This window comes from Danio rerio, chromosome 3 (genome assembly GCF_049306965.1).
Source record: "Danio rerio strain Tuebingen ecotype United States chromosome 3, GRCz12tu, whole genome shotgun sequence".
Classification (NCBI taxonomy): domain Eukaryota; kingdom Metazoa; phylum Chordata; class Actinopteri; order Cypriniformes; family Danionidae; genus Danio; species Danio rerio.
The window spans coordinates 31,531,941-31,555,712 of NC_133178.1; the positions used below are offsets into that span (position 1 = coordinate 31,531,941).

Genomic DNA, 23,772 nt, shown 5'->3' on the forward strand with positions numbered 1-23,772 from the left:
CCCAAAGACCTATCAAACCTTCCACAGTGCATTCTTCAGATTTTCCACATGCAGTGCAGATGAAAACTGTTAGTGTCTTTAAATGATAAGAAAGATTGCTTCCTGTGGCTGCTGGCAGTGAGACTCTTTGTTGGTTCTTTTTTAGATGTTTTAATTGTGAGAACAGATTACTATTGTGTATCAACATTATGCTAACTAACCGTGCTATATGTCTCCCTCACTTATCTGCTTTAGTTTTGGATTGTATGAAGTAGCTATGACTGTGACCAAAAACTAAGGAATTTCATTAGTCAACTGTGTGACCAAGACTAAAGGATTTCTTTATTCATACTGGTTTAATTGGATTTCAAGACCAAAGACCAAATTTTATCTTATTGGACACTCATTATTTCTTTATTCATACTGGTTTAATTGGATTTCAAGACCAAAGACCAAACTTTATCTTATTGGACACTCATTATCTAACAGATTTTTTTGTGTTTATTTATATTTGCGTGTGTGCGTGTGCGTGTGTGTGTGTGTGTGTGTGTGTGTGTGTGTGTGTGTGTGTGTGTGTGTGTGTGTGTGTGTTAGAAAAAAAAATCAAACCTTTACAAAATATGCCAAAAGTTTGAGAAATCACCACGTGCAGCAGTGTTATGTTTAACTATTTCTGTTTCTATCCACTCTATTAGCTGTTGTTTCTTTTCTTCTTTGGTTAGTCTTCTGATATCCGGCGGAGGCTCTCTACAGACCAGATGGCAGCTCCTGCTGCTGCAACTCTGAACTCTGGCAGTACCACCCCCTGTTCTGTGGACACTGGGTTTGGAGATCAGCGCCTTGACACTCCTCCATCTTCAATGGGCGGACCCTATACACCAGGCTCCTCTGCTTCTTCACAGGGTGGGGGCACCCCGTATACTCCACGCTCTGGAACCCCTTTCTCCCAGGACTCGGGCTACTCTGTTGCCAGGTTTGTTTCTGGATTGCATAAAACCCCCAAATAAATATTTACTTGGCTAAGTTTCTTTAGCAATTTAAAAATAATCTTCTTGTATTTTCTTCAGGCATGGTGGCTATAGCAGCACTCAGAGTTTCCCCCAGCAGGATATGCTTCCATCGTCCTCCTGCTCCTCCTCAGCGGTCTCCTCGTCATCAGGGTTTAAGCCCCCTCGCTTTCATGATGACCTACATGCTCCACCTCCACAAGATGTGTTCCAGAGGGGTCGGCCTGGATTTCCTGCATCTGCACCTTTCAGACCTAATGAACCTCCCTATCCGTATCCCAGTGCTGGTGGTTCAGGGATGCACATGCCCTTACATCCACCTGTACCACCTCAATTTGAGCAACCCCCACTGTCTGACAGGGAGAGAGAGAGAGACAGAGAAAGGGGACACCGGGATCGGGAGAGAGACTCTGGAGGAGGGCGCTATGGAGGTGGAATAAGCTCCAGACGCTCCACCTACCCATATCAACAAGAAACCAACTCCTCTTCCACTTCCAAAACCTACCATGCACACCACTCGCATCATGCTGACCGGCGAGAGGACAGGGACGGCAGGGGCTACAGGCGGGATAGTTCAGGCTCACGTTCAGGAGATCACAGTAGGCATCGGAACCACCATCACTCCCACAACCACCACAGTGGCGGAGGAGGCTCGAGTCGACGAAGAAGCAGCAGAGACCGGGAGTGGGAGCGAGATAGAGATGGAGAATTCAACCCATCTGATCCACGTTATGGGAGCCACTCGAACTCTAGCCACCACTCCTCCAATAGTCTCTCCCCTCCCTCTGCTACCTCCTCATTTGGAGGATTCTCCTCATCTAAAGACTTGTCCCCTTACGACACACCCTCCTCCTCTCGGCTGGAGCCCTCGTCGGCCTTCCGTCCCCAGCAAGGTGCAGGTGAGAGGGCTTTTGGGATGGGAGGAAGCATGGACAATGACTATCGTGGTCATTCACACCATACACCCCTGGCGCCTCCACCGCCTCCGCCTCCCCTTCCGCCAGCCTCTGTCATTGCAGCTGCTGTGGCTGAGACACTCAGCTCGCTTGATTTCGGTCAGGACAGTCCCATCAGAGAAGAACAATGGACCAAACCCAAACGCCATCCCAGCACCCCGCCCCTTCCACCTCGGACACCTCCAACCTCCTCACCTCCCCACGCCTCCATCCCATCATCATCTACCTCCCCGTCCTCCACTTCACTGCCACACCATCTTCCTTCTTCCACGGCATCCCTCTCTCCGCCTCCTCCACAGCGTGACTCTTCTCCAGAGCCTGACTCCACCAATGAGAGCCTGCCGTTCATGCACCACAGCAGCAGCTTGGACTCACGTATTGAGATGTTGCTGAAGGAACAAAAGGCCAAGTTTTCTTTCCTTGCCTCAGATGATGAGGATGATGAGAAGGATGAGGTCAGAGAGAGAGGAAAATCAGAGAACAGCAAAGATGGTGGAAACAAACTCCGAGAGCATGGTGGAGAAAGACCCAGTCACAAGAGACAAGGAGAGATGGAGGCAGGTCAACAGAGGAGGAGAGGAGAGAAAGATGGACGGCGCAGCAGGGGCAAAAGGCAAGTTAGTGGTGTAGGGGAAGGAAGGAAAACGCCACCAGAGGTGGCGTCCTCCACTCCCACTGTACACAGTTTAGTGTCAGAGTCTCTTCAGGGCCAAATACCTCCACCTCAGGAAGAGCACACAACCTCTGACACACACAGGGCTCCACATACACCACCCACCTACAATGGTGAAGCACAGGTGAGTGTCCCATTTTATTTAATGCACTTCTTGTTCACTTTGTTCTTAAACGAAATGTGTGTTTAAGTGTGCTTAAATATCCAGGATCTCCAGCTTTAGTACAATTTGTGTATGATAATGTACATGGCCAAGATTCATTGTTTTTTTTTTTTTTTTTTGAGGAAAGTAATAATAATTTATGCAGTCATGCACACGTTTTGACAGATAATAAGCCAATGATTTGATGCTTCGCTAAAGTTGCAGACGCGTTTTCGAATATCAAAATGCTTATTTGATGCAAAATTAATAAACAGCCAGTTATTAAGAAACTTGAATTGGCCTAGGCTACGATAATAAAGATAATTCTCTCTAAATGTAAAACTAAATAAATTGCTAAATACTCTTGACACATGAAAGTGTAAAGCCAGCAGCCCACAGCAAATGTGGAAGGTTACTGTATTTCATATTTAACAAACTGTTTACTACAAATTTTATGTAATTTTTTTCACATGGAAATGATGATGTCATTACGCTGCTGTACCGTAAGCTAATCCTTGCATTGCTGATTATGATTTTAAGGATCGATAGATTTGTCCTTCACAACACACGCATTGATCTCAGATGTTTATCCAGACATTTTAATCTAATACTCGTACTTGTTTGAATAAACTAAATTAGCCTGAAATCAGCTATCAAGATTAAAAGATCTAGGATTTGCCCAATCATCTTAGATCATTTAAGCGAGGTACGAAGAACGGACACCTGGTGTCAGACTTTTTTGGTTCAAAAAAACTCTTTTAAGGTGTTTAATGTTATAAACTGTTATTGGTCATAATGAAAACAAGATTTTCATACTTAATGTGTTGTACCAAAACACACAGATTTCAATGGAAGTCATAGTTGTCAACCAAATCTTTTCTTTGCTTATTACTAAAATAAAATTTGATCCTGGCTCTTCCTTGCTGTATAATGGTGTTCATTATAATTCAACAACATTAATCCAACCCATTTGTTGCCTGGAGTTAACGCATATGCTGTGAAGTCGTTTGATTGTTTTTGTAACAATATTTTGTTTAAGTTTTAAATTATATACTCCAATCACAGTCTTTTAGTTGCTGCCGAATGCATGTTCTCGAAAACTGACTTCTAACTCAACTTATGATGCATGATGTAAGAAAGCACATTCGACAGCCGCTGAAAAACCGTGATTTGAGTATATTAAAATTAGAACATTTTATAGAAAAAAAATTGTTCTGTTCCATGAGACATATGTTATCTCCTTTGCGATGTATGGCGTGCAGTGCACATAGTAAAGATTAATAAGATGTGGTGTCATTTTCAATTTGGCTATACACTGAACCATACACTTTAATGGATTGCAGCTAGTTAATGGCAGGTCTTGCACTGTAATAATACGCAATTAAATTTATGTTTGCTCTATTAATTCAACATTTTAAGGTGTGAGAAGTCTTCAGACATTTTTGGGTTTTTATGGCAGTTGTCTTGATAATCCAACTGCTCCATGAGCGGCTTTGTTCTTTAAGTCACGAAATTAGCTCCATTAAATTCAAAGCACTGAGTAGCATTGACTGTATTATGCAATGGATCTCAGATGTTTTTTTTTTCTTGAGACCTAGATTTTAAAGGAGATTTGAGTTACCAACTCATAGTCAGAGTTGTCCAGCAATAAGCTGAGCAATACTGAACAAACCATTGAGTTTTATGTTAATTTGTTTGATTATGCACCCTGGCATTCTCTCATCTCGTTTTTAAAAAGCGCTTGTCTCTCTCTCTTTTTTTTTTTTGCGTTTGTAATTATGCTTTATCATCATATAGATAGTTGCTTCTAGCATCAGGTTTTTCCTGCCATTCATAACCCTAAACAATTTTTATTTCAAAATAAGTGTGGAAGTAGGACCCTGGTTGTCATTAAAAGGTCTGTTCATCCAAGACATTTAATAATGATTTACTTGCAAGATCTGCTTTAATTTTCAAAAACAAATGAAAATAGTTTTTATGAAATTTGGAACAACTGTAATGTTTTAAAATCCATTAACTCTTCAAAAAGTTCATGACTGTTGGAAAAAGAAAGTGTACTTGAGCTTAGTTATTTTTGTTTTAAAATATCTAAATTTGTGCAATAATTCTGCAAGGTCTTATGGGTTTAAGATGACTTAAGGTTAAATAAATTTTTTTGTCTGTTGTTTCACACCATTTGCTTTTACAAACGTTTTAATTTGTCATGTGCCATTGTGCAGTTTCTTGGTTCTGTTTCTCGGTTTCAGTGCTGCACTGAATTAGTTTCTAGCTGGTGAATGTCTCTTTCCCCCAAAGTGTGTTTAACATGTAACCCTCACATACTCTTGCCTTCAGCCGTCTCCTCGCTCGTCTGGTGAAGATATGGAAATATCTGACGAAGATGACAACACCATCACCACAGCGACATCCCATCCCGCAGCTTCTTCATCCTCTTCACCAGCAGCTTCCTCACAGACTGTCCTCCCATCCCAAACCACAGACCCCTCTGCAAGCCCTGCCCCTGACACCAGCCAGCACTTCAGCGCCACCATGCCACCTCCACCCATCCCATCTTACCCTCCCCACCTCCCTCCTCCACCCCTTCCCGGCTTCTCCCTGCAGCCCCCTCCACCCCCTGGCATACCTCCTCCACTTCCACACATGGAGCTGCACCCCGAGTACCCTCCTCCGCTGCCCCACCACATGTACGATTATGCCAGCTCCATGGAGCTCATGAGCCAGTACTGTGGAGGAGCGCCCATGTCATTCCAGATGCAGACACACATGCTCAGTCGTCTCCACCAGATGCGAATGGCCTCCTCCAACAGCACAGCAGCCCCACCTGCAGAAGTCCCGCCCGCTTCTGAATATCCTCCTTCGTATCACCTTCATTCAATACCCCCTCCGCATGCACCGCCACACCACCCTCACCACCCGTACATGGACCAAGATGGGAATGTTGCCAGCCATTATGATCAGGACCACCGCTACATCCCTCCTCCTTTACCGTACGCATACCCAGACCCTCATGCAGCTCAGCTTCCCCACCATCACACCATCCCACCTCCACACACCCCCTGGCCTCCTCACTTACTGCCCCAACAGTTTCCTTCCCACTATCCTCCTCCTGGCTTTGGCGCAGTGCCCGGCGTGGATGGAGAACTGTATGGAGCGGCAGGCGACCAGATGGCCATAATGGGCCACAACCCTTGTGAGGCTGTAGTGCAGCAGGTTCTGGCAGCTTTGATCGAGGAGATGAAGAACATCATGCAGAGGGACCTCAACCGCAAGATGGTGGAGAATGTCGCTTTTGGTACCTTTGATGAGTGGTGGGACCGCAAGGAGCGGAAAGCTAAGGTAACAACAGACTTTTCCTAATGCTTGTTTTGAATGACCTTCAGTGTTTATCAGTTGTGTCAAATATTGCTGTCGTTTGCTCAGCCATTCCAGACAGCCATGCGAGGAGTTGCGGTGGTGCGTGAGGAGGAGAAGAAGGAGGAGAAGACGACGACGACGATGACAACAAGCAATCGACCTAGAGAGCCACTCATGTCTCTGGTAGACTGGGCTAAGAGTGGAGGCATGGAGGGTTTCTCCCTGCGGGGGGCATTACGTTTGCCTTCTTTCAAGGTGCCTGATTTTATTTCCCAACTCTGAAACATTGAACGTTTACTCTGCCTTTTCACTGCCACTTATACTCTTGTATAATTGTTTACTGTTGTTCCCCTAGTGGCCATCCTATCAAACTCTCAAATCAATCTTGCAGGGCTCTAAAATCCACTCACTTTTCTACTGAACACTCTTCAAGCACTATTTAATTACAGACTTATAGAATTATATTAACAAAACTACAGAGCACTGATGTGCCTACACTTTCTTGTATGTGTGTCTTATATATTTCTACTTAAAATGGGCAACTGTAGTTTAGCTTTTTTATACTGAAAGGTTTTAGCTCATTTCTGCTGACCTACAAATTGTATTTTTTCCTGTATCTTTATGTATATGTATACAGCAGTTATTATAGAAAAAAGGATCACTGTAGTTTACCAGAATGTTTTTTTATGTCATTTTGTTGGTACCTTCTTGAATATGTAAACTGTGCACATTTTGTATATTTGCTAATTTAGCAGACACTTATCCAAAGTGACTTACAAATGAGTAGCCCCAATCGTTTTAGGCCAAAAATCACTATATTTAATACAAATCCTTATTTAAACAAAACCAAATACCTTGTCATTTTTCTAGGGCTAGTCATTGAAATAATTTTAAAATCGTTAATTTTAGACATACTGATTTATATATGAAATTGTGTTTTTAAGGAATAACATTTCAGTGTATAAATTTACAAAGTGATCTCCTTATACGGCATCCTGTTGGATGCATGCACTTTGAAGGCTGATTTGTATTTCTGTGTCAAGCACACATGTATGCTCTGGCACAACCATCGCGTGGTCACATATTCCTCGCCAATGCTGACGTGCACCTGTCAAAAAACGTCTGCAATCTCTGTAATTGGTTGGATGGTAGCTATGATCAGTGCAGGTGCAGTGGGACAGAGAGCAGCGCGAACCTGTTGAAGCAAGTGTTAACAAGTGTCGAGTCCAGTGGGGTAGTTCTAGATGGAAACTGTTGTTTTGTTTTTACTTTTTGATTAAAGTTGTTGCACTACTGCCGGTTCATGCTTCTGAATGAGCGAGTTTCAGCTACTCGTACATTAGGGTAGTGTTTAGAAAAAACAAAACACCAGCTAAGGAACTCAGCACAGAGGAACATAAAAAAACCTCAATGCCAGCTAGGCATGGGCTGGTTTGTGACGGTATGATAACCTTGGATAAAAATATCACGGTTTCTCGGTATTGTGATTACTGCTCAAAAATATGTATATTATTTTCAATTGTCTGGGTAAAAACTAAAACTTTTTCCCCTTTGAACACATTTTATTAGGGGTGTAACGATTTATCGTTGTACGATTTATTGCGATGTAAAAATGTCACAATATGCATCGTGGCGTTATGACGATTTGATTACGATATGACGTCCGTTTTCTCTTATTAGTTGAGCTGTTTGCACGTGAGCTACGTTCCACCTGCTGTCGCATGTGAGTTCAGATTGCAGCAGCAGTAATGTTAGCAGACCAAGATGAGTGGAGTTGAAATAGAGGATGGCACATCCTCTCAAAATCAGACGTCTGGCAACATTTCGGTTGTACAGTCATTGCTTTAGACTTGTCCGCTTTTTGACACGCATACTGGGTCAAACATCCTAAGTTTTAAAGTCTTCACAGTGATTTACATACTTTGCACAGCGACAGGGATACCTCCTAATGGTGTTGAAAGAGTCACATACTGTATTTATAAGGTACAATTCACCCTAAAATATCATTCTGTCTTCATATAATGTTCCCGCCGCAAAATCACACATGACGTGTGCTGACCGTGAGCTGTTACTACAGAGGGCGGACTGATAGACGCGCGTGTATGGCAAGCCGTTTTAGCATTTAAACCTCTGTTCTGACTATCCATAAAAATATTTAGAGATATCTCTAATTATATTTTGACTAGTCATAATTATAATTTGACTATTCAGAATGACAATTAGAGATATCTGCAATTACAATTGTACTAGTACAAAATCAGATTGGAGATATCTGCACATATATTATGACTAGTCATATTCCTCCATTGACTTCCATTGAAAAATATTTGCAGATATCTCTAAATGAGTTTTGACTTGTCACAATTGTAATTAGAGATATCTTTAAATGAATTTAATTAAATATGAATTAAATACCTGGAAATGTGGATTTTTTTTTTGCACACACAAAAAACGCAAGTGACCAAGCAAAGCCTTAAGCTCTTACTGTTAAATTCAATTGAATAGAAAGCTTATTTTTTTTGCACCTTTACTTAAATTGTTCCTTAATTTTGTCTCTGTCATTTCAATAATATTTTTAAGAAGTTTTTAAATTGTTTTATTTTCCAGAGACAGGCCTGTTTAATTTATTTTCTTAAAGAAGGTTCAGTTTAACAAGTTGAAACAAAAGAAATACATAAAAAATAGTTTACTTGGTAAAATTTGCATTTCAGTTTAATTTTAAATTTTTATTCAAAATATCGTGATACATATCGAATCGTGAACATCATATCGTGATACACATCGTATCGTGAGCTGAGTGTATCGTTACACCCCTACATTTTATTTTGGAGCAAATAAATCATTGACTTCTGCTGACTTTAATAGATTCAAAAACACAGATTTCTTTATAATTTAAAACTGCATTTTTGGATATCTTTTAAAATCTTGACTTCCCCAATCCGTGGTATACCTTGAAAAAGGTTATCGTCCCATGCCTACTGCCAGCTATTGTTTCAGAAGTGTTATTGCAGAGCAACACAAACAGCTCTCAGAAGTATAAATGCACGACTATGCATAGGGCAGGCGCTGTGGGTCACGCCAATCACTCGACATAGAAGTATAAACCAACCTTAACAGATATTAAATGTCAAACTGTGTGTTCCGTTTTTTTATTTAACTTTATAAAAATGGTGTTGGCCATGGGGATTCTTTTTTTTTTGGCATTTAATTTATACAGTTCTATATTCCTCATATTCCTCATTCTATATTCCAGTTCTCAGTTGTAACAAGCAGATGTCCATTGTTGCTAAAGTTGCGTGATACTGTCAAGCTTCGTAACTAAATGATTACTAATGAGGAATGTGTTCTCCAGGTGAAGAGGAAAGAGCCTCAGGAGCTTGTGGAGGGTGATGAGCTGAAGAGAGCCAGACCTTCTACTCCACCAGATGAAGAAGATGAGGGTATGTCCCACATGAGCTGTATTAATAATTTCCCATTGCCTTCCATCAGGTTTTCTTTTTCTAAGGTTACATAATTGAACACATGTAACCTCTCTGTCATATTTTTCTCTTTCTCAGACTCCTATCAGGGTAAATCTGCCGACGCTGCAGCCGGAAGAACAGAGGAGCGACGTGTGGCAGAAAGAGGAGCAGCCAGGAGGAGGAGCAGAGCCAAGGCACGCAAGCCATACGAGCTGGACAGCGAAGGAGAAGAGACATCAGATGGGTCCTCTTCTGAGAAGGTTGGTTTGTTTGCCGTTAGGTCTGTCCTTTTTGTGTATCTGTAGTGGGCACGGGCTGGTTTGAAGTACTCCAACCCAAGCATCAAGAAGAAAGTGCTTTGAGTACAGGTTTCCAGAGGCTAGTTGTCTTACTAATATGCTGCACCTGATCTGTTCAGCTGTGGTATATTGGTATTCTTTATATACCAGCAAAGAATTTATTAGAGCTGCACAATATTGGAAAAAAAAATGACATTGCATAATTTTTTTGTATTGTGATTTATATATTGCAATATAAATACAATGTCACGAGATGACTTGAATAGCTGGAACTCCTAATTTTAGATTGATTGTGATGATTTGTGCATAAAATAGCAGTTTAAGTACAACAGAGCAAACAAATACAAAGGAAATAAACAGTTAAAATTTTCTGGGGAGTGGAACACTATTTGGGAACATATTAATCAAATGTAAAATAACTAATTTATAACTTAAATAAATAACTTTTTCATTGTGAAAAATAATACTCTACAATTAACCTTGAGCTACAAATGTTTAATTTAATGTTTAATTTAATTTATTTAAACATGATAATTTTGCACAAAAAAATAATTGAAAGAACAAAGATTAAATTAAAATAATTTTGTAATAAAATAAAATAAAAATAAGAATAAATAAAAATAATAGTTTTTGTTCTGTGCAGAAACATGGTGTTGAGAAACCTTTACGATTAATTAACCATGGCAAAATAAAGCACTGTTTATAGTGGAACAGTTTAACCACTGCATCCCTTGTCAATTATAATCCTGAATGTACATTGCAGATCCTGCGATGTGACCATTACAGAATCGTACATAGTGTTATTGATGCTGATACTATATATTGTGCAGCCCTTGATTCTATTCATTTGATAACTGGGGAACGTAAAGAAATAAAACAACATTCAATATTTATTTGAGTTTTATTATTATTATTATTATTTAATTTCATCTTTTTATATTTTTCTAGCTTTTTTTTTTACTTAAATCACAACTTTTCCGTCTAATTTTCAGGTTAATTTCAGTAAATGAAAACTATTTTGATTAGATTTGGTTAACAATAACTTTATAATTGTTCATGAATCTGTCTGAGAAACTTTAATTTGAGTAACTTTTTTAATGTAACATTTAAAAATTGTAAAGATGTTTAAGCTTTTTGTCATTGTTTAAAAAAAACATGAAATACAATTTAGCAGGAATCAAAACTCAATATAATACATTAAAATATATGAATAAGCATAGAAGCTGATATGAAAAGGCACACGAACTGATGAAGACTGTAGCCACAACGCATGGTAAATCAATAAATAAATCAGTTATATAAAAGAAAATATAACTTGATACCATTCACATGAATGTAAATTAGATACAGTGGTGAATTGGATAACATCACTATAAGTATTAATTTCCACACCAGCACTGCAGTGACAAAGTTGTTAAAATGATTAATAATATTTTTTGCTATATAATGTTCTTGGTTGTTGTTTCATTGTATAATGGCTAGATGGCAGCATTTCTCTTTCAGTTGCTGTGGAGGATTGCTATGCAGCTCTTCTCTTTCACTTGCATATAGCTCCCAGCAGATGAGTCCATACATGTTTTTTACATTATTGTGACTGGTGACTTGTTTTTTAGGAGGATGAAGACAGTGACAAAGTGGATGAGTCAGAAGGTATGAAATTGTTGTTTGTCTTGCATACTGCTCTTTGTTTTGGTCTGTTAGTCGTTGCTATGCACATCTTATTTGACTTTATCTGTTTATCATTTAGATGCTTATTTTGGTTTCTAACTGTTTTCTGTGTTGCTCATGTCTTTCAGATGAAGCCCTTAGTGCAGACAGTGATGACGAGAGTGTTTCTTCCTCCTCTTCTGAGAGCTCATCATCCTCCTCAGCGTCGTCCTCTTCTTCTGATGAGGAAGATGAAGAGGAAGGTGAGCAGGCTGCAGAGAGCGAGTCATTGGACACAATGGATGAGTCTACGATGGACAGTGTGGCAGCGGTAGACACAGAAAAGGATGAAAGGTGTGTCCCTCTATGAGGCCATAAAGAAAGTTATGTCAATGAACAGATTCATTAAAGTTGAATCATTTCCAATTTGTTTTACAGGGACAAAGCAAGTTTAGACCAACCATCAGTGACCACTCCAGAGGACAAACAAGGTTAGCTTCACAAAGAAAAAGTTTAGTATTTCTTCACCCTCATGTTGTTTCTTACCTTCTAATATTTCCTTTGCGGAAAGCAAATGAGTTTATGAACTGGCACTAGTTTTCTTTCTCATTAACTGTATTTTGGTTGTGCTATGAAAGTCAATTGAAAAAGAAATCGTTTATCGCCAGTATTTTGTAAAATATCATCACTTGCGGAAAGTTATACTGAAGTTGAATGACATGAGGGTGAGGAAATGATGGCATTTTTTCTTATTTTCAAAAGTGTTAAATTTTTGTGTTAATTTGATACATTTTTTGACTTCCAGAAGAAGAGAAATCAGCTACACCTGTGCCTCCATCTTCTCCGTACCCTCGTCCTTCTTCACCCATTCTCCTCCTTCCCCCACTCAAGAAACGGCGCAAGACCGTTTCTTTCTCAATGGAAGAAAGCGAGGTCAAGCCATCCGTTCAGTCATCTACTGCTTCCTCTCCATCTCCCTCTCCTGTTTCACAAGCTTCAGATGTTCCTCCATCCGTGTCTCCTGTAAGCACACCCACACCAGCAGCTCCTTCTGCCTCCTCTAAGCCCGTCCCGATGCTCCTTCCGTTTGCTTCTCGTCCCAGTGAAAGCAGTGCCCTGACCTCCCCTGCTTCTCCTTCAGCCATTCTTACCGTCCCTCCACCTGTGCGTTCCTTGCGGCCTGATGAGCCCAAAAAGAGTCCAGGTCCCCCTCCATCCCCACAAACTCCCCCTCCCAAAAACTCAACCAAACGTGGCAAAGACTCTCCCCGAACACCCCCTGCGCCTGTCTGCCTCACGGTCCAAAATCTCCCTCTCGACCATGCCTCCATGGTCAAAATGGCCTACGAGGATCCCGTCCCATTGCCAACAACACAAAAGGGCCGTGCACGTGGTCGCCCTCGGACACTCAGCCAGTCGGCATCAGCTTCTCATCTTCATCCTGCTCTGGAGGAAGAGGACGAGGATGAAGAGGAGCTGGAGCAGCGGTTGAAACTCAGGGAACAGCTGGGAGTGTCCAGCCTGCTGCAGCTTGCCTCTGCCCCCAAGCCTGACCTCTCTGTTCTGGCCGATGTGGCGCTCAAGATGGACCCGGAGGCCGATATTGACTCAGAAGAAACTGAGACCTCTGACGAGGCAGAGGAGCACAAGCTGGAGGAAGAAGAGGGAGACTTCTTTGCCCCGCACCCACGCCAACCACTACTGGATCCAGAGGGTCTATTTGTCATGCAGGAGCACAACTATTCTAAAACTCCTGCACCTCAACACATTACGCCTCCACAGAAGAAGACGAAACAAGACTCCACCGTCCTGCTTCCTGCAGATCTCAATCAGCACGGGGTTCAGGAAGCTCCTGAAGAGGTCATCGGAGAAGCTCTTGCTGCCAGGGCTGAGGCTCCAGAGCTATATGGGGATCTGGACCTGCTGTGTGATGGCAGGGAGGCGGCGGAAACGCAGACCAAGACCCTTAGCTCACCATACAAGAGGACCGGCTCGATCAGCAAAGAGGTGGAATTGGAGGAGAGGGGGAAAGGTAAAAACAAGAAGAGAAGTAGGAAGGACAAAGAGAATGAGGAACTACAGACTTCAAAGAAACAGAAAGAGAAGCAGGTCAAGAAACAGAAGAAACGGAAGTTAGAGGTTTGTGCTTTTGTCATTTTTCTTAGTATAGACCAGGCTGGGAAACCTTTTTTCTATGAAGGGCCATTTACAATTTTGTAACATCGCTTAGCGGCCATTCTAAATTATAGGGCTGCTCAATCATGAGAAAAATCTTAATCGTGATTATTTGGGTAATAATTGTAATCACAATTATTTAAAACTAATATCAGTTGAAGTCAAAATTATTTGCCCTCCTGTGAATTTTGTTGTTTTATATTTAAATATTTCCCAAATCATGCTTAACAGAGGAATTTTTTTACAGTATTTCCTATCAAATTTTTTCTTCAGGAGAAAGGTTTATTTGTTTTATTTCGGCTAGAAAAATATATATATATATATATATTTGATTGTCTGTAGAAGAAACTACTTGTGCAATGACTTGCCTAATTACACTAATTAATTTTTGCTTTAAGAATTGGTGTATATATATATATATATATATATATATATATATATATATATATATATATATACCAATTCTTAAAGCAATATATATGCGTGTGTGTGTGTATAATGTATATACATACATACATACATATATATATATATATATATATATATATATATATATATATATATATATATATATATATATATATATATATGCAGTTTTTTTAACAAAGCATTGAAATATAAGTCTTTGTAAAATGTTAAATCAATTTAATGAACAAGTGTTGAGCCTTTTGAAAGGTATTGTATTGTCCCCTTAAAGATATTAAATGTATATAATGTATATAAAATCATTTAAATAACTTGAAAGTCTAGTTTCAAGTGGTCTCCCAAACGGTGATCCTTGTATAAGGAACATTGCAACATCACTCATAGTTTGCAAAAAAAAAAAAACTTTCGTGGTTTTAGTTGACCGCCACTTCATACTTAATTTCACCATGGTTGCGCCTTTTGCGAGTTTCAGGCTGTTGCGATGTAACAGTTTTTCCAACAAACCCACAGAACTGTTTTTCATAGTTCTGCATTGTAAAACTAAGTGTGCCAAAATAGTGTCAAAATACCCCCTTTTTAGTCATTGTGTGCATGTAGTCTGTTTCCTAATATTTTAATTACATACTGTGCTGTCAGGAATTTGAAGAAGATGTGGATGTGGAGCAGTTAGAATCTGGTGAGCTTTCCAGCTCCACCTCTGACTCTGGAGACTCTGACTTCGGTCTGGAGCGATCGCTGGAGTTTGAAAAAGAAGAGGTTAGAAAAAGCGAACGCCTTTTCCTGCAGGAAGCTGGCCTGACTCCCTCGACCCAGAGGCGACCCAAACACACGCCTGAATCTCTGCCTATACCCCGTCCCTCTTACAAGAACCGCAGCGAGTTTGAGCAGATGACCATCTTGTATGACATCTGGAACTCTGGCCTGGACCAGGAAGATATGAGACTCCTAAAGAGCACCTATGAGAAACTGCTGCAGGATGATCATGGCACGGACTGGCTCAATGACACACACTGGGTCCCTCATACTAATATCCTTACCACTGCTTAAAAACAGAAATGCAAACCACATCAAAAGCTTTTAGTGCCCATACATAAGCCAACAGTCATTAAAATAGATTTTGGTTAAGTGTAAGTGTAAATGGCTTAAAGTCAAGACGTATTGCTGTCACGGTTGATTTTATTTCCAAGGTATATTCCTTAACCTTTTTCCTGCACTCACCAACATCCCGAACCCCCGGCGGAAGAAGAAGACAGCAGATGGGCAGCTCAGAGAGCACGTCACCGGCTGTGCTCGTAGTGAAGGCTACTATGCCATCAGCCGCAAGGAGAAGGACGTCTACCTTGAACTTGACCAGCCGGTGACATTGCGGGAAATTGGGGACTACGATACTGCAGTAGGTTCAGCTTTTCTTTTCCTTTTTCAGCTCAAATATACATTAAAGTTATTAATGATGTCCCGTTCACACCAAAGCACAAAAACTATAAAGATAACAATAAAGACATCATTCTAAAAGTCGTTCTGAATGTAAAACAACAGCAGAGTACAGACCACAGCTATAATGATTAAGATTTGGAGAAACAATATCGTTTAATATCGTAAAATATTTTTTCAGCAACCTAAAACTTGAACAAACTGTCATGTTTAATTTTTATCATCACCTTTTTGACTATTATGAACCTGGAATGATGGAATTACTTTCTAACAAGATGTTAACGTTACCTGTGCTGGTAAAGAATAAAGATGAGAGGTTTGTACTCACTGTATATGTTTTGAGTGGTTTATTAACCCAAATAAGGCCTAAATGTATGCTTTGGGTATTTTTTATTTGTAACAGGAAACATTTTAGAGACTTTAAATATCTTTGTGTCAACAATGTTTTATTTATTTTATGTAATCACAGACGTTAGGTCATTTTGCATTATCATTGATCTGCAGCTATAATCAAATCCTGTTCATACAAAGGTTAGTTATAAACATTTATTCATACATAATTATTTATGTATTTAAAGTATTTGTTTAGTAAGAAGTGTCTCATATGATATCTGAACTTCAAGCAAGAATGATGTCGAACTTTCTGTCAAACACCCTGCCTACCAAAAGGGTACTGTTGGTTACCATTTGGCAGTGGAGTCAAAAGCCTGATGAAGGTGACGTACTAAACCATACCGTACTGCACCAAAGGAGACATACATGATAAAACACTGACTACTAGTCAGAATCCATTGAAATAAAAAGGCTACAGGCATTTTTAAGCTACAGACGCCACTGTGGAGAATCACAACTTGATGTTAAACTCTTTTGTTTAAAGATTGTTTAAAGATAATGTCTCTCTAGAAAACAATTGCTTTGCTTGGGAAAGAATGATAAAATTACATGGAATTTATGCAAGCCAGGCTAGCAAATTGAAGTATAAAAATAAAAGCACCTCAAGTGTCCAGTGTTAGTTTCAGTGTGATTGTGTTGCATCCTTTAAAAATGCTGGGGAAAACAGTTTTTAACATGACCACACTCACTATGATTGCTAATTTAATTAGATTAGATTCATATATTTTAAATAAAGATTCACGTGTCAGATGCGCTTGTAGCAGACTGAGGACATCAGCTGGTTACAGGGGGTAATGCCAAATAAAAATCATAAAATGAAATAAACAGATTCCCATCATTCAAAATTATGGATGCACATATTTTTTTTGTTATACATATATTTTGGCTCATTTCACTGAATGGTACAGTACGGGTCGGTACGAGTCACCTTTATGAGGCTTGCGTTTCCACTACCAAGGGTACCCTTTTGGTGGGTGTGGTGTACGACAGAGTTTCAGTCGACGTCATTCTCGCTCGAATAAATGTTTACAGTAAAGCCGTACAGGTCGTTCACCCATCATATGAGCAGAAGTTTTCATAAAACAAATGTTTTATACACATAAATACTTGTTTATAAATGTTTATTACTAACCTTTCTTTGAACATGATTTGATCATAACTGCAGATCAATGACAGCACGAAATAGCCTACTGTAACGTTTGCAAATTGTATAAAATAAACAAAATAAATGCAACATATGAACACATACAGCCCCTTACAGTCTCGGATATGTTACCAACTAAAGAAAACTACACAAAGCATACATAAAAGTCCTTATTTAGGTTCATAAACAACACGCAACACAGCCCACAGTCAGTGCAAACCTTTCATCTGTGTCTTTAATCATCACCAGCACATTTAAACTCTGTTAGAGAGTAATTCTGTCATTCTGAGTTCATAATGGTCCAAAAGGCGATGATAAACATGGCAGTTTGTTCGTGATTCAGGTTGCTAAAACAGTTTGCTTCTATGTGTTGTCGGGCTTCTCCTTTGTTCGCGCTTCACTCTTGCGTTTAATCTTTTCTTTCTGAATGGATCAGATGACGAAGACACTTCAATAATCATGCACACCTTATTATCATCAGCCCAAGAAGTTCGTTATATCAAATATAGACGCGATCTCGAGCTCCCGGAAGAAAGCGGAAACCGCTCGCACTCGTTTAACAACAACAGCACCTGGCAGATTTTGTTCCTCTTGGCTTTGTGTCTGTACATCAAGACAACGACAAGGGTTGTTTGAGCTCGGGTCATCCATGGCTCGTTATTATATTTTAGTGTAATCTCTTGGCTCTGTATATAAACATGGCGGTTCCTTTGTTTTCATTCTGGCTAGCTCCACACGAGCTCGTGACTCATCTCTGTAACTAATCAGCGTTCAGCTGCGCGTGTAGCTCCACCACTAGGTACCCTTTCTCGTGTTTGGTTCTTTTCGAAAAGGTGCCAAAAAAGTGGTATGGTACGGTTCGGTACGCCTTTTGACAGTGGAAACAGCCACAAAAGTGTACCAAACTGTACCACTCGGATAAACGGGGCATTTGTAGTTCTCATGCTGGGTGTGAACGGGCCTTTATTCAGGTTTAATTTTATTGTCAAGACATGTCAGATTTAAATGTACATATTATAGTTGTGCTACTTAAATAATTTTAAGAGGGTGATTATTTGCCGTCAAGTGACTCTCAGCACATAGTTTGGGTCAGTAGTTTGTATCCATCTGTTGACGTCTCTCTCACAGGGCTCAAATCGTGTGCTGTCTGAAAGGCGCTCAGAGCAGCGGCGTCTCCTCAGTGCTATCGGCACTCCAGCAGTGATGGACTCAGACCTGTTAAAACTGAACCAGCTCAAGGTAAGTCTCTTCAGTCTGTTGACACAGCCTTGTCCTTCATGTTATCAACACTTTGATTGCAGTGACCTCACGTCTCCTTCAGGTTAAAGAGCTCGCTTTAGATTTTATTCAGTGCTGTAGTTCCTTGATTTGTTTTGTTTAAAATTTGATGTCATCATGCCTGCAGGGTTGTTGGCATCTGTGGGTACATTCACCAGCAGGTCTTTGTGCTCTTTTTAGATTAATCTATACCCTACACACAGTGTTGTATAGTTTGTGACTCCTGTGCCATTGACCCTGCCTGGCTGAGCTTATCAGTGGTTATGGGTGGGTGTTGTAGTGCTGTGCTTTGTTAACCGTTTGAGATTGGGTTCACATGATTAAAGTTAAAAGACGTTCCTTTAAAGACCATTCTTATCTTAGAGCCTTTTTAAAGGGATAGTTCACAGAAAATGAAAGTTCTTTCATTTTTTACTCGCCTTCACTTATGAGTTTCTTTCTTCTGTTAAACACAAAATTAGATGCACTTCAATAATATTTGGTTTTTTTTTGTTCTACATTGGCAACTAGCTCCCAGCATATTTCAAAATAGCTTATTTTGTGTTCAGATAAAGCTTCAGAACTTAAGGGTGAGTAAATAGTAAGATAAAAGTACATTTTTGGCTGAACTATCCCTTTGATGGCATGCAATTTTTTAGGAAGAATGAATAATTCACTCCATGTTTAGAATAGGTGGACGTGTGTTTAGGGGATTTGTTATAAAGCAGATGTTTGGCGGTTTGTCACACAAAGGCTATCCTGTGGGTCTTTTTGTTGATATGTTTTACTGTAAAGCAAGATTTTAATCAGTTTGCTAAATGTATCTGATTTCCAATGTAACACCGCCATTTACTAGTGTATTTATCGCAGCTCTGTGTGATTGAAGTGGTTTCTAGAAGCAGATGAAAAAATTGGGTAGAGGAAAAATATAGATAGGAATGCTCCACTGTGAAGTTTAGTGTGCTGCTAATCAGTGTTCATTATGTAGTTGTATAAAGGGGTCACACACTGCCTTGATTTTGGTATTTTGTAGTTCATTTATAATGTAATCAAGATGTTTCCATCAAAATGATTTAGAAGTAATGGGCGATTTTTCTGTGCTGTTTTAACTCCCACCATAAGAATAGTGTTTGAACAGGTGTGGTGGATTGTAGTGTAAGTAAATCTGGAAATAAAAAGATTTAGGATACACAATTACTGAGTATAGTTCAAATCATCTGTAATGATAGACAAAGCAATAGTGAACACTTGTGAGTAGTGCTGCCCATTTTAGCATCAATATTGCAATGTGTGGATCGTTAATGACATGCAATGTTAAGTCTGAATTATAGTTGACCAGGAGCTAGGGCTGGCCGATTTGGCCTAAAATCAAAATTTTAACTTGATTACGAATGATGAACAATTATTTTATTTATTTAGTGTTTTTGCCCTCATAGCTCACTGACAAGTTTTGTACAGTAAATATGCTCACATATTACAAGTGAGAGATTTCTAAATGAAGGGTGCATCATTTAAAAATAAAGTAAACACACATTACCAATGCTGAAATTAAACTGAAATGAAGACACACATTGCCTAAAATGTGGCTTTCTGCGCCACCCACCGTCGCATCGCTACCAAACCGTTCAGTCACAAAGCTTGCGATATGTGCCTATGTGACGTGTAAGTAAACTTTTTTGCCAGATGCGCGGGTATGCGAAGGCTGTGCCGGACTGAACTCGTCCCCTTGGCAGAAGTATAATATCCTAATAATATAACAAGTGTAATTGAGCCTTAACAGAGCGGTGTCACGTTACTCCACAAACGGTGAGGAAAGTTATTGAAAAAGTTGACCTGGATAAATTGTATTGATAGAATTAGAAACTCTGGAAAGATAAAGTAATTGTATGCAGAACCATAGACACTTAACTATAAGTAAAGTATAATTATGGAAATTGTGTTCATAATAACTGAAAGCAACGTCTTGTTTGCTGGCCTCCCGAATCGTGCAGCCCTGTCAGTCAGTCAGCATGTCACCTTAAATCAGGGGTCACCAATCTCGGTCCTGGAGGGCCGGTGTCCCTGCAGGGTTTAGCTCCAACTTGCCTCAACACAGCTGCCTGGATGTTTCAAGTATACCAAGTAAGACCTTGATTAGCTTGTTCAGGTGTGTTTGATTAGGGTTAAGGCTAAAATCTGCAGGACACTGGCTCTCCAGGAGCAAGTTTGGTGACCCCTGCCTTAAATGATTAAACGAATAACTCGCAGCACTGCTAGGGTTACAAAAAAATTTGCTCTGTTATAATTCACCTACATTTTATTGCAATTATAACCTGCGATAAAAAAAACAGCAATAACTAAAGGTTTTAAATGAGAAACTGTGATGTAGGCATGGCGTGTAATATGGCATGTTCTTACTGTATTTTTACAGATAAATGCTATTTCCTTGAGCATTTTCTTGTGCATTTTGTTATTGTTCACATTAAAGTTTTAAGTATTACATGCATGTTTTTATTCTAGGTCTTAAAATAGGTTGATTTGGGATCAGTTAGTCTGCATATAGACAAATTCCAGTTAATGTTCAGGAAAGGTTCCCAATGTGCTTGTAAACATGGTCAGCCCTGTAAATATTTGCATGGTCTTTGTTTATAATACGTGTTTGTTATGATCTGCCTGCAGTTCCGCAAGAAGAAGTTGAGGTTTGGCCGCAGCCGTATTCACGAATGGGGTTTGTTTGCTATGGAGCCCATTGCTGCTGACGAGATGGTCATTGAATATGTGGGACAGAGCATCAGACAGGTGAGCAGTCAAGCAGATGTGTAACCAATTAATATTCTAAGATGTTTGTTGGTTCCTTATGAGTAATACATGATTGTTGATGCATCGGTGCTAATGGATTGTGTTTGTTGATCCATGTGTAGATGGTGGCTGATAATCGGGAGAAGCGATATGCCCAGGAAGGCATCGGGAGCAGTTATCTATTCCGTGTCGACCATGACACTATCATTGATGCCACAAAGTGTGGTAACTTGGCTCGGTTTATTAACCACTGCTGCACAGTAAGTTCCCTCCTAATGACACTCTGATATCTCAAATACCACATGACTCGAGTGATAAACATGTTGCTGACCCTCCCAGTGTGAATAGCTGTTATGCTAATTAATGTTTATAAAAACTCAATATGAGGATTGCATTAGACTGGAGGAGATTTGTTACCTGATCCAGCATAATGACTCATAGAGACCCACATTTTTTTAAAATTGTTATTTTTGGTATTAAAATGAAGGGAAAGAGAAGACTTTAAAAAGATATCCTATTCAAATTCATAACTTCAATGGTTTTGAAGAAGTTGTCTGCCCTCTTTTTCCAAAAGAAAATCACAAGGAAAAGGTTTTTTCTGATATCCTTCAAAATCTTTGCATTTAAAGGCATAAACTATTTATTTTACAACTTAATTTTTTAATTTTTTAGATATACAAATGCTATAAAACAGACTGAACCTCAAATTATTTATATGCATTTATTTAAATATTTTTAAAGCCACTTTTACAAAGATTTACTAAAATCAGAAAGATTAAACAGAGGTGCTACATTTTTAACAGCATTAAAGTATTCATAACAGAGATTCCAACTGTTAAATATTGGGTTAAAATAAATCTCGTATTCGGTGAGAGAGGCCATAAACAGACATAACTCGTAAACAACATCTTCATCAAATGATAAACAACACGGCTCTCCGTCAAGTTTACAACCTTTTCCAGTTAAAGTCATGTGTTTTGGCTAACTTGTCATCTCAATTTATGCTAAGCGTTTCCACACGCACTGCTTCACAACAACACATGGCCTTATTAACCTTTCCAGCATCAGACACAGGCTGTCAAACATTTTGATCATTCATGTGATTCTCATCCACACTACATTAGACTACCCTACAAAATATTGAATCTTTCTGAAGCGATTTGCTAGCCTGTTTACACAGAGCACTGCTATTTCTGACAGGAGGATTGAAACAGATTCCCTTTAACAAATGATCAGCGTTTATGTATGTTTGGACAAAATACATTTCTAAGTTTTTTGATTGGTTTTATATAACATTTAGAGAAAATGACATGAGTTAAGAAAAGCAATGTTCATTTCAAAATTTTCTAGACCTTGAAGTCAATAGTTCATGCCTTAAATGACTTTTATAGTAATTTAAATACCTTTATTAAATGATCTGAACTGTAAAACTTTGCGAGGTTATTTTGCAATGTCTGTTTTATGAATTTTTGTCGTAGTTCTTTCACAATATTGGCCTGAACGGTGCCACTTCTGACTCAATTTGCCAGATCGGGTCACATTTTTATATTCAAATGATTCGTTCAGAGTGAGTCTCCAGTCTTACAATAGCATAATTTAACTGACCAACTTCGTCTGCACAGTTACCAATCTCACATGTGAAATGCTCATGTTTCAGATAAAAATGCTTTTATAAGCTTATATAGCCTTAAATATAGCCTATGAATAGGCTAATAATAAACTATGCTTAGTAAAGAAAGCTTATTTTTACATTGCACGAAAAAACATAAACATCATCTCATTTAACTGCATTTTCAACTCAAAAGGGTATTTTCAACTGCAGGGATATGTTGATTTTTCTCTAAAAGAATGGTTAAAAATACAGTCATTTTCCGTCAAACCATTATACATTCTTTTGCAGGAAAAATGTATTTATTTATTTTACAATTACTGGTTTTGTTTTGTTTTACATTCAAAACGTAATATTAAAACAGAGTTGTTAATTCTGTTCAGTTTGTTTGTTTGATTTTTCATAAAAATTAAAACTACAAAAAGTAAAGATAAGAGACCTGTTAAAATACCGAACCAATAAGTGGTATCGATATAAGTAGTAATACCGTTAAAAACCCTAATGATGCCCATCCCTAGCCATAATTGCTCTGAGAGTTCATATACAAGTTTTGGTAATTTAACGCTCTTGCTAAAAAAACGCTCATCAGTAAATACTTTTATTTTAGTACCCAAGTAAATAAAAAAAATCAAGTGCTTTTGCTCTTTGACTCTGTACTGCTACTGGATTAAGATTTTATAAGGATATCTGTACTTTTACTTGAGTGCTTAAGCTGTGTACTTTGTCCCTCTATAAAATCCTAAACTTAATACAATTTTAATACATAATGGGAACAGTGGTGAAGAAAGGCTGTTTTGATTCAGCATTGAAATGTATGCATAAATTATACTTCATGAAAATATGTCATATTCTGTTCCAGTCGTGTGCTGATCCTCTTCATCAATCAATACATTTCTAGTTCAGTTAAAACAGCACCAGCTATAACCGCTCTGAGTTCATTTAAAGTATTTCATGAAAGCTCAGATGTTTAATTATACCTCACTTGTTGACTGTATGCCATGTAATCTGTCAATGAGTAGCTATAAACCAAATTACACAATG

At 39.0% G+C, this 23,772-nt stretch overlaps 1 protein-coding gene across 4 annotated transcripts in view; it reads left to right on the forward strand.

Moving 5' to 3' along the window:
* The window catches only part of setd1a (SET domain containing 1A, histone lysine methyltransferase), a 29,913-nt gene that overhangs the window by 3,720 nt on the left and 2,421 nt on the right, over window positions 1-23,772 (forward strand). For 2 of the 4 annotated variants that reach the window (XM_021473973.3, XM_021473972.3), the window contains exons 6-20: window positions 702-952; window positions 1,047-2,739; window positions 5,092-6,093; window positions 6,178-6,366; window positions 9,464-9,551; window positions 9,669-9,832; window positions 11,485-11,521; window positions 11,668-11,872; window positions 11,957-12,009; window positions 12,324-13,657; window positions 14,756-15,146; window positions 15,334-15,512; window positions 18,216-18,326; window positions 21,003-21,122; window positions 21,245-21,382. In XM_021473973.3, the coding sequence (XP_021329648.2) occupies window positions 702-952; window positions 1,047-2,739; window positions 5,092-6,093; window positions 6,178-6,366; window positions 9,464-9,551; window positions 9,669-9,832; window positions 11,485-11,521; window positions 11,668-11,872; window positions 11,957-12,009; window positions 12,324-13,657; window positions 14,756-15,146; window positions 15,334-15,512; window positions 18,216-18,326; window positions 21,003-21,122; window positions 21,245-21,382 (5,955 nt within the window). The remainder of the gene's footprint in view (window positions 1-701; window positions 953-1,046; window positions 2,740-5,091; window positions 6,094-6,177; window positions 6,367-9,463; window positions 9,552-9,668; window positions 9,833-11,484; window positions 11,522-11,667; window positions 11,873-11,956; window positions 12,010-12,323; window positions 13,658-14,755; window positions 15,147-15,333; window positions 15,513-18,215; window positions 18,327-21,002; window positions 21,123-21,244; window positions 21,383-23,772) is intronic. The other 2 variants (XM_073944588.1, XM_021473974.3) reach the window with 1 other exon arrangement.